General features: G+C 44.7%; 1 protein-coding gene across 1 annotated transcript; it reads right to left on the bottom strand.

The window, feature by feature from the left end:
• Positions 1-7,502: 7,502 nt before the first annotated feature.
• On the bottom strand, positions 7,503-11,219 carry POU3F4 (POU class 3 homeobox 4). Its single transcript, XM_069212588.1, has one exon. The coding sequence runs from the start codon at positions 10,835-10,837 to the stop codon at positions 9,770-9,772; it is 1,068 nt and encodes a 355-aa protein (XP_069068689.1). The 5' UTR covers positions 10,838-11,219; the 3' UTR covers positions 7,503-9,769.
• Positions 11,220-11,355: the final 136 nt, after the last annotated feature.

Below are 11,355 nucleotides of genomic sequence, written 5' to 3'. Positions count from 1 at the left end.
TAAACATCACAATCAATAACACAATCTACCGTCTGCTAAAGGTCTTCAGCTATTGCTTATCCTGACAAAAGTGTATTGGTACTTGATGCAGTTACCTCCTTCTTGGAATACTCTATGCCATATTTCAGAACGTTGTGGCCTGGCTCATATTTGTCTGTGGGTGCCAAAACCACACTGAACCCATTCTATGGATCTGCAGAGACTTTGAGCAATACAAATATCACAGTTCAAGACCAGTTTCCCAATTTAGAAGACACTGCATGATCCTACCCAGGGACACAGCTCCAAGATTCTATAGCCCAATCAACAATCCACACATCCGACGTTGACCAACATAACCTAATAAGCCATTTTCCAGGGCTAACAGAAAGAATATAGAGCAGATTGTCTCACCCACCTGTGGGCCTTTCACTCTTCATTGCTCTTGATGTTCATTTAACCCCTGGGAAAGAGTTTGGAATGCATCAAGGATAACTGAAGCCGAACTTGTTCCGCTCAGTTGTAGATAGAATGGCCCATTGACTCCTGGGTTGAGTCATGAACATCTTTTATAGGTTGAAGCATATTATTTTATTTTTTTTAAAACACATTGTTTGCACCATCCATGCATATGCAGTTAAGCACATTACTCTTAACTGAGGATGTGCTATCCTTGTGTATGTTTCAATGAAATAAATGTGAGACCCTCCAGTCTTGGAATAATGCTTTTGAGCATTCAACAGTTTCCAGAAAGCAGTGCAGAATGAAATAAGAGCACTGTACCAGCAGCCTGCTAATCTTTGTGTCGGGTTTCTCCCCCATCTTGGTGATTTAAGTAAAGATCCAGCGCTATCATCCATTCAAGCCCAGACTAGTCACTCCGAATCGTAAAAAAGGTTGTTATGTTGTTATGTGCCAAAGAATGATCCACGTGGGCCTCACAACGATCCTGTTGCACTAGGGTCTACCTCACTTGTGAAATAAAAAGAGAACAAATGCGGGATACCAGCCTGATGAACTCAGGCAGGTCAATCTACGTTTCTAAAATTAGGAAAACCTATTTTTTCCTCACAAAATTCTAGCTCGTGGTAGAGATATAAAAGTATAGTCAGGGGTAAAATAACTAAAATATAGGAAGGTTAGGAGGTCCTGCGGTATATGTGTGTGGGTGGAGGTATAAAGGGACAGATAGGACTAAACTGTTAGTGTTGGTAGTGTTGACACACTAGCAACAGATAAAGTATCAAGGCTCTAAAATAGACACGTGAGGCGTATTAGGGTACCAGCAGGGATAGCAGTCACATTTAGAGAAACATATAGTTGAAGATGATGGGTAGAAAATAGCCTGGGTACAGGATCAGTGATGAGGAGTGAAGAGAGAAAAGGAAACAACACAATGGGGTCCACCCATTAGAAACAAGAAGAATAGGTAGAAATGGAGTAGGAAAGAGGGGTTTTGCTTGGTTGTCCTTCAGCAACTGAGAAATGCGAAATCTAAGTGATCCTAGGAAAAATGATTTTTTCGAGCGGAATGGTATTCTCCATAGTGAATGCACATTCATTGAAAAGCATTCATTTTGATAAGTTCGAGGAAACATGCTTAAGGAGAAAGTTTCTCTGATTTCCTAAAGTATGTTGACAAAGTCCTTAAATATTGTTTCTTCAGAATCAGACACAACCATTTTATTGAACTTGATAGGTACAAGGTGAACTTTCTTAATCACTGATAACACCACATCATGTTTGTTTTTCTCGCATGTCTATGGCATGTGATCCCATCAGGGCAGGTCAGTTCACATGACAACCTCCCTTGCGGTGTTCACCCACTGCAAACTGCTGTGAGACCTCTAGCTACTTGGCACTGTTCACAAAAAAACTCTGAATAGCAAATCACCATGTGTACACACCCTGGCTAAATATAAGATCGCATCATACACTCCTGATCTTGCAACATTGTGACTTCATACAAAATGTGTACATTAAATTAATCTCCCTTTGGCTCCAGTCTGTAGTTAATCTTTTCATTCATCATTTCGAGGTCATTTGGGGGTCGCAGCTGCGACCCCTGGCTTGCCCTTTGTGATCCCAGGAACTGAATTTGCAACCCCTGGTCTCCGTGCCTGGAACACAGTAGCAGCTCATCTTTATGGAGTGCGGCTGGGCTCAACTCTTTGCTTTCTGTCAATTTTTTATTACACTAATAGTGAATAATAAAATATTTTCCATTGTTAGTGTAATAAAAATGAAGTAAAACTAGCGGGAATATGCTCTTTCATGGCAGCTGAGGTAAGTACAAATGCTTTCACATGTATATTGAGTGTGCTTGCAGGTGAGAGTGTGTTTATGTGAGAAAGAATGTACATAAGTGTACATTTGTGTATTTGTGTAAGTATGTGTGTGTAAGTGAAAGTGGATGTCAAAGCGTGTGTGATGTCACTTCCACTATCCTTGGCATTTAGGTGAATTGACGTCCATGCCTTACATTCCTTCCCCTAGATCGGTTCCCTTTTCCTGCTGCCCTCTGTTGCTTTGTGGCCCGGTTTTTACTATATAAAAGTTGCATACACACAAGCAATATGTAAAGTACACAATTCAAGTTGGTGGTCCTTCGCCCCACTTTCGCCAAGGAATCACACTGACTAAAAGATGGGTGGAAGCCACCTGCATATTCCGGGCGTGACCCACCGTTTAGGACCTGGACTGGATCCTTGTTACAGCCTCTCAACGAAAGACAAACATGGTACTTTTGGTCACACGGAAAAGGTTTTCGCTATTTTTGAGATTAGCAAGCACATTTTTCCTTGCTTTCGATTCGCTGCGCTTTTTAGTGTTCACTTATGATTACACTGTCTTTCTCACACGAAGTGACACAACTAATTAAACAATAAAAAGTGCCTTTGGGTGAATTGGTTAAAAATACCGTGTAAACATTTCAGTTCACTTATGTATACAAGTGTGATTTCATTTGTAGGTACATAATTTTTCAGAGGCGTTTCAAAACAACCATTGGCAAAGTGGTCTCTGGCGAGGGCCCCAGGCTTTCAGGGGTCCCACTTATTGAGCAAGCTCTGTTCTGAAGAGTCTTGCTCTGATGATCCTGACAAATACTTGCACAGATTGTTTTAAAAACCGTTTTATTTTAATTTGTTTTTAAACTGCGTGATTTTGAGTGTCTATCAGAGAATTGTGCTTGTTTCGTTCAACATTCATTTAAAAAAGTTTCTTTTAGACAGAAAACAGGACCTCACATGGGAGGGTGTCGTCCACATTATTTGCTCTAATATTATATTAGTAAGCTGATGTTGTGTTACAATATTTAAAAAACACATCATTATCCCAGAAGATTAGATGTAAACACGTTTAGAGTTTGGACGAGTGCGTCTGTGCACTGTCAGCGAGCTGGCCACAAAGAACATGAAAGAGCTGAAAGTGGATCACAAATTCAACGCTATTCAGAACAGGGTCCCCAAAATACGTTGGCCCAGACCCCCCCAAATCCTTAAAATGGAGCTGAATTAACAGGGAAGCCAACCCTTCAACACAGCACTAGACTCGGTGTATTGTCAGGGTTGGGACATGCAGAGCCTCCACGGAAGACCCACCTGGACAAACCCACACCCGTGGACACAGACCTTTGTTACCAACAGCGCTTCGAAGCCAAGCAATCGGCGTGCTTCACAACTGCATAACGCAACATTTCACACTTGCATGACACAGTCAGTTCAGTACGAAGAGCATGAAATGCCGGTAGGATGCCTCAGTGAGCTGAAGGCTCGTTACTGATATGTGATGATTGGGAGGAGGTGAATTGGATTCTGGGAGAGGCGGGCATCCTTTTGAGGTCAGTAAATTGAGTAATACTAAACCTTGATGTGTTGCATCGCTTAGAAGCGGCACCAGGTCGCTCCGAAGTTCTATATAAAACGTATTATTATTACTAGTAGTCATTGTGGCACTAAGAGAGGTATCGTTGTTATGTTATTATTATTTAATACTAATAATTATATTATTCACAACAATGCTTTTACGGTCATCAGATCATGCCACATTCGCAGGGTCTGATTTCCTTTAACGTATCTAAAGGCACGTTGACATTTCAGGAAACACAGGAACCACTTTTTCGAAAAAGCACATTTTCCGATCTCCAAAAACTGTAACATACTTTAAGGTTTCTGAAGCAACCCATTACCAATAAATACGCTACAATTCTAATTCACGACTAGTCCCTTTACTGCCATCGGGCTGCTCAGCCGCACCGTAGGCAGAAGAAGCCTCCTTCGGAAGTGCAGCGGGGTTTTTATTGTAAAATTAAAAGTGACCGCAAGAGCCCCGTGTCATCACACACCACGGTAAGCTCAGCTTGTAGGGGCAGAGGGAAGATGTGCAGGGGTGAGGTGAAGAGAAGAGAAGGGCGGAGAATGGAAGGTAGGGGAGGACCAGTGCTTAATTTGTGCTTGATGTTTCCGGTGTTTAGCACCGGCACTTATTTTTGAGGGCGGGGCTTATTCTTTTGTCCCAAACATTTGCTGCGAGCAAAAGACACATATGGGAAAGGTGGAGGAGGAGAAAAACGAAAACGGGTCACAATGGAAGAAAGTAGAAAGCTGCAAGAGTGAGCTGAAGGGGCAGGGAGTGTCTTTAAATGGATTTAAGAGGCCCCAGATGGCTTCAGGATTACGCTGCCTCAGTATTCCTTGCTCTCACATTTAATTTGAGCACTGGCACGTTTTTATTTACAAATTAAGCACTGGGGAGGACAGAGTACTGGGGAGAGACCACATTGCTTGGTTTGTCTCTTCGGGGTTTAATGATTTAATCTGCATTATTATGAGATCTCTGTCATATCAGCTTAGCTACAGTGACATAATACAATAAAACATTATTAAAAGTGCAGTCCTCGTGAGCGTCTTCTTCTAACACGGATATATGCATGACTTTCAAATCTCTAACAGAGTGTGATGTCCCATCCCACACTTCGTCGCATATTTCGATATATTTAAAAAGCCAAAAATAATCAAAAAGATATAGAAGAACATGTTGAAGGTGAGATTTCAGTCCTCGAATCTGAGAGTGAGAGGGGAGGTGAAGGTCATGGAGAATTCGGTTTGAATGTAGTCTTCCGCTCTCCAAAATCTATGCTGCTTAAAAAAAAAAACATGCTGGAAGTTCAATGAAAATAGCACCACGAAGGTAAATCTTAGCGAAATAATTGTGTCCTTGGTGCAGTGATGAGCAGGAAGGACAACTATTGGCCTTTCCCATCTGGCAATTGTTATTTTCAAGGCTATGTCTATTTAACAAAAAAAGTAATAGGAAAATGTAAAGTTATTAAGTAGTTATAGTATCTAAATAACCTAAAAATAAAACAAGAACTGTGAAATCCATGTGTAAGGCTAAAGCACAAACCGAACTCCGCGTCCTTGCCCTTTCTGATGACGTCACCTCGTATCTGGCACAACCTGCATGGCCCTTCATACACTACATACATGCAGTCAGTCACTCGCTGTGTACAGATACATGCAGCCCTTCGCACACCCTGCACAGACGGTGCTGACGTCGCCAGCAACAGCTGTCCAAAATATGAATAAATATGCATACATCTTTATGTGTGTGAATAAATATATACAAGCAAAAGACTCACAACAACGTGCACATTATTATAAGTAAAACACCGATTCTGAGCGACCAAAATAGTAGGTTTAAGAAGCGCGTTTCTTCTATTGTAGCGCTTTCTATATAAGCATTAAAAAGGCAATTTTATTACGAGAATAATAATAGTAATATATATTAATCGCTTTTGTATCACGCTTGCTACAGTAACAATAAATGAAACCATCGACGTAATTGAAAGTTAGCTTTGAGTGTTTCTATTTTTACATGTATTTCCATGTTGGGGGGGGGGAGAGCGCACCGTTTACTGAGCTTCATTCCCTCGTTATATATTTACATACTATTGTCATACACGCACATTACAATTGACGCGCCGTATGTTTGTATATTCACGTTTCACGGGTTTACATACAGACACCTGTGGATCCATAGATGAATACATTGCAATGGCAACAGGAGGCATGGTAATGATTACAATTACATGCATTATATTTGTATTAATGTAATTTGTATATAGGCGCCCTTGGACGCAAGTGAATAAGACATTATATGGGGATATGAATGTACCTTTAGTCGGAGTTTACGTTGCTTTCTGTTGCTTGGGGTTGCAACGTCGGGGAGGCGGAAGCAGAAGTTATTAACATTTACAACCCAACATATATGTACTGATGTATGTTTGTATGTGTGTATGTGGGTTCTGTTTAATCTATCCCCATTACACGGTATACGCTTGTGGGCGCACAGCAATGCCTATTGTACAACTTCGCAGGGGCCTGCGGACACCTGTGTCCCGATGACCACAACAGGCGTCACTAGTGACTGAGTCCACTTAGCAACACTACACCGTCCCAAAGTGTCCGGCGTCAAAAAGTCCCTAAAAATTCGAGTGTAGGCGCGAGAAGCAGCACTAGGCTGTTTACACGTGTCCGTGCGCGTACTGTTATTAAATAAAGTGCATTTATTCCCATTTTATTTTAATATGCAGCTGCTAGACATGAGGGCGCTGCCCTGTACAACAATCGACCCCGAAGTCCACACTTTTAGGGAATAAAGTCATGAAAGAAGAAAATATACGAACAGCCGGAGAGAGGTTTACGTTTTTGTCCAATTTCTATAAAACTTCGTAAACAGGTAAAGCCCACCCTTTCACCCCCTCCCCCTGTCACCCCACCCCCCACCGCCACTGCCTTCTTTCTGCCAAATAGTATTGTTATTCATTTACCAACGCTGCAATAAATCGGTGCGCGGGCGTGTAAACATAAGGGATACCGCATATTTGCAAAACCGTAATACACGTCGTACTGGCGCGTCACGCGCCGCCACATTGTTCCGAAGTATTATATTGTAGCATTTATGACGGTATGTCTTTTATGGGGAAAACGTCGAACCTCTTAAATGTTTTGTATATTATCACAGTTTCGAATTATACCCGCATATTACATTAGTAAAACATTTCGGAAAGTGTTCCTGAAAAAGTAAGTAGAAGCTATTCTTTTCAAAATCAATGAAACTGCTGTTCTCCATGAATGTAAACATTGAGAAGTTATTTTCCAAACAGTGGACGGGCTTAAAAGGTCGCTTAATGTAAAAGCAAAATCGGTAATATAGCAAATATCTATCACTCATTCTCAAGACAAAGTTACTTGTTCTAAACATAGTCTTTAAAAAGATAGAGAGGTGTGAAAAAAGACCATAAAATCAGCAGTTTAATAACCTCGAATAGCTGATATATTTTTACACGCTTAAGGACGGGAAGAAACCGCGAGGCAAATCTATTACAAAGAAGGGCAAATATAGGAGTCGAAGTGTCTAGGAGGAGATTCAGGTGTATACAAGGGATGTATATTTATAGCCATTTCATATGTCTAAATACACACCACACACTTTTGGAAGGCTTTTATTTTTTTTAAAAAAAGTTTATTTTAATTATTTTCTTAACAACAAATAAAATAGTGTGCCAATATAAATCCCTTAACTAAAACTCCTCAACAATCAAACATTACAGAGAATTATTGTTGGACACCCATTTCATTTTAGGATATTTTCAACATAAAGCGGAATTTATTGAAAATAAATAATTGCTGGCGACTGCAATAGGCAATTTGAATAAAATAGTTGAAAAAGCAACCTTTAATGAAAATAGCGTTTAATATACATCGGTTACTAAATGGGTAAACTAGATGATCTGTTTTTAAATTAATAACTTCAAAAACGTGTAATATACAAAACTGTACAATTATAAAGTTGGCAGAAATATTCATGTTTTGAGAGCTGCGATTTCCAGCGTACCGAAAAATACTTCAAAAATATATCAATGTAAAATACAAATGGAACGCAGGAAGAGGAGGTGCGGGGGAGTCACCTTTTGTTCTCTTTGTGGCAAGCCCAGGATTGGGCACCAGAAGCACAAATAGGCCCAGAACTCAGATTTAGCAGAGAACATAACCTGGTGGCGATTTTCCTTCCTGTAATGGACTGTTTGTGGGTGTATGTGTGTGTATGAGCGCACGCGGGTGTTTGCCGCTCGTGCTTGAGCTTGATGTGTGTGTTCTTTAGTGTATCACTGTGCACTGGCGTTCACCTGCGCGCATGCGTTTTTCTATGTGTGCGTTTGTGTTTGTAGATGTGTCACTGCGCATCTGCAGAAATCCCTCTGAGCGTGTGTGTGGTTGTGTGTATTTGTAGGGTTTACCTACCCGTTTTTATATTTCTATAAATGATTGTTTTCGTGTATTTGTTTGCCCGTTTGTGAATCTGATGTGTAATATTGTGTATTGGAGTTAATCCGTGTGGATGCGTTATTCTGTGTGTGTATGTGTGTGTCTCTGCGCATCTGTGAGCGCGCATCTTTGTGGTTGTGTGCGTTTGTGTGCATTGCTCACTTATCCTTTTTTTCTTCTGGTCATGTGTTTGTTTCGTGTGGCTGAGTGCGTCTCTGCGAAGGTGAGAATTTTTTTTTCTGTGGCTATACGATTTGGCGTGCGTGCCTATATATCTGTGCATCTGATCGAGGGAGCGAGGGTTTACCAGTGTATATGTCCGTGTTTTCGGTATGGATGTACGTGTTTCTGACACTGTGCATATTTCCGGTAGGATTGCGGAATGTATTATTGTAGATTCCTGGCGAGACGCGGTTTTCTATACTGCACAAAAGATAAAACACACAAACCCACGCTACCATGGGTGTCTCTTCAACAATCTTGTCTGCAATGAAACACCCGCACTACATAAAATGCTCTGCTCTCTCAAGACCTTCATCGCTATGGACATATGAGCGTTTGACAATAACAGGGTGAGTAAAACATTAAAAACAGAGAAATAAGACCTGCGATAACCAGTTCAGAAGACCAGCGAAACCACGTCCGTGTGTCAGTGGAAAAGAGGAAAAAAGACACAAACATGGATTCCCTGTGAAAATCGCAATGAAGGAAAGGTGTTTTACTACAGACCTCCCCCGCCTGGGTGTCTTTGCAATCCGAACACACAGCTGCCTTTCCCTTCAGGAGAACAGACACAACAGGGCACGTACGTAGGAAAGGAGCGTCGCGAACCTGAAACCGTACAATTAAGATGCTGCAAACCGTAAAGGGAGAGCTGTGCTTTGGCGGGCGCGGAGAGGGAGCGCGCCACTGTGTACGTGCTTCCGCTGCCCGGGGAAGGAAGTGCATAGACTGCCGCAGTGGAGGACGCGAAGCCACAGACGGACACACCGAGAACCAGACACCGAGGTCGATTACACACTCCAGCAGCTACACGTGTGGAGAGGCGAAGTGTGCACAAGAATGGCGAAGGGGGTACAAGTTATTCCACAAATATTGTGTACGGGTTGTAGTAAAACACCTCGGACATTAGAAACGCTGCGTATCAAAAAAAGAAAAAGGGACTAGGAGTCTGCTGTAAAAGGGGTTCCCCTGAAATCCAAGGCGCTGGGAGGTCATGGATAGGCACACATCTGTAGAGTCGTCCCAGGAGAGAGGCGACCAACGAAACAGATCTTGCGTTCGCGTAAACGGTGTGTTTTTGTCAGCGATAAATATTGCCCATGTACCGGAGTATTTTAATCTCCTGCTCAGTTTTCTGTTCTTGTTTCTTTTGTTCCTGTTTTGATCCTGTCAGAACATAAGTTAAAGGCCTCTGGAAGGCCCAGCCCGCCGCAGTCCTGCTGGGCCAGAGCCTATAGTCAGAGGTCGTGACAGGTGGTGTCCGTTTTCACGCTGTGGGAGTACACTTCGTGCTGCTGCTGGTCCCCCGGCGGAGTCATCCGCTTCTCCTTCTGTCTCCGGTTACAGAACCACACCCGCACCACCTCCTTCTCCAGCTGCAGGCTGTCCGCCAGCGACGAGATCTCCTGGGCGGCCGGCTTGGGGCACTTGAGGAAGTGGGTCTCCAGGACCCCCTTGACGCTCACCTCGATGGACGTCCGCTTCTTCCTCTTCCTGCCTTGCGCCGCGATCTTGTCGATGCTGGTCGGGCTCCCTGTGGACGAGTCGGCCTCCTCCAGCCACTTGTTCAGGAGAGGCTTCAGCTTGCACATGTTCTTGAAGCTGAGCTGTAGCGCCTCGAACCTGCAGATGGTGGTCTGCGAGAAGACGTTTCCGTACAGGGTCCCGAGCGCCAGGCCCACGTCCGCCTGCGTGAAGCCCAGCTTGATCCGCCGCTGCTTGAACTGCTTGGCGAACTGTTCGAGCTCGTCCGAGGTGGGCGTCTCCTCGTCCGAGTGGTCCTGGCAGTGGTGGGAGCCCATGTCGCCGTGGTCGGAGTCTCTCAGCACCGGGTGCAGGGTCTGGGTGCTGAGGGAGGGCGGTGGCGGCGTCAGCCCCCCATGGTCCAGCATGCCGCTGACGCTGAAGCCGGACTGCGAGTAGACATTGAGCGGCTGCGAGGTGTTGTGCGCCGGGCTGGCGCCCCACGCGTTCTGGTGGTTGGTGTGCGGCGAGTGGTGGCTGACATGGGGCGAGCGGTGGTGGATGATGGCTCCCAGCTGCAGGTCCTCGCGGCCCGGCTTCACGTCCTGCTGGTCCAGGGAGCCACCGGACAGGGCTGTGGACCACGGGTTGCCGTCGCCCAGGCTGGTCACCCAGTGGTGCCCCAGTGGGTGCCCGTTGCTGGGCACGCTCTGCAGGTAGTCACTTTGTAGAAGTTTCTGGGGGTTCCGGAAGGGGCTGCCCTGCTGCATGCCCGCCGAGTCTCCGTGGACTAGGGAACTGGAGGTGAGGATGCTGTAGGGGTTGGAGGCGGCGGTGGCCATTCTCGGCTCCCGGATCCCCTACTAGTTCTACTGTGGCAAAGGGAGCAGCTCCAGCCTTTGACATCTAGCAGGCGAGGGAGCCCTAGCAGCCACTGGCGAGTGATGGACGGGCGCCCCGCCCAATGGCAGCCTTTCATCTCAACCAACTGGATGCCCGCTGCCAATGGGGCGTAAGGAGGCAGGACCACCTCCCCGTCGAGGCTCGGGAAGCCCGAGAGCTGGAGGGAGGCTGAAGCAGGAAGTGATCCGGGCCCAGGGCGCCATTGGCTGCCGCCGTACCCCTGTTAACCCCTTCCCCGCTGCCCAGCCCATCGGGGAGGGATCTGTGACACTGCAAGGATTCAAAATGCAATGATTATGATTAATTCCCGGGACAGAAAAAATACATGTCGAGGCTAAATATCTACCCCTTGTATAAATTACAATCAGTCTTCTCGCCCCCTTAACCCCCGCCCCCCCACCCCAAAACACACACAGCGCCGCACACTCCATAAAATATGATACTGTCGAGATGACAA

This window comes from Pleurodeles waltl, chromosome 2_1 (assembly GCF_031143425.1).
Source record: "Pleurodeles waltl isolate 20211129_DDA chromosome 2_1, aPleWal1.hap1.20221129, whole genome shotgun sequence".
In the NCBI taxonomy this organism is placed as follows: domain Eukaryota; kingdom Metazoa; phylum Chordata; class Amphibia; order Caudata; family Salamandridae; genus Pleurodeles; species Pleurodeles waltl.
Note: the sequence above shows the minus strand (reverse complement) of the source record. Positions and strands in the feature narration are given on the sequence as shown.

What these genes read in the sequence shown, in the direction of transcription:
- POU3F4 (XM_069212588.1), bottom strand. Translation starts at nt 10,837, where the DNA reads ATGGCCACCGCCGCCTCCAACCCCTACAGCATCCTCACCTCCAGTTCC.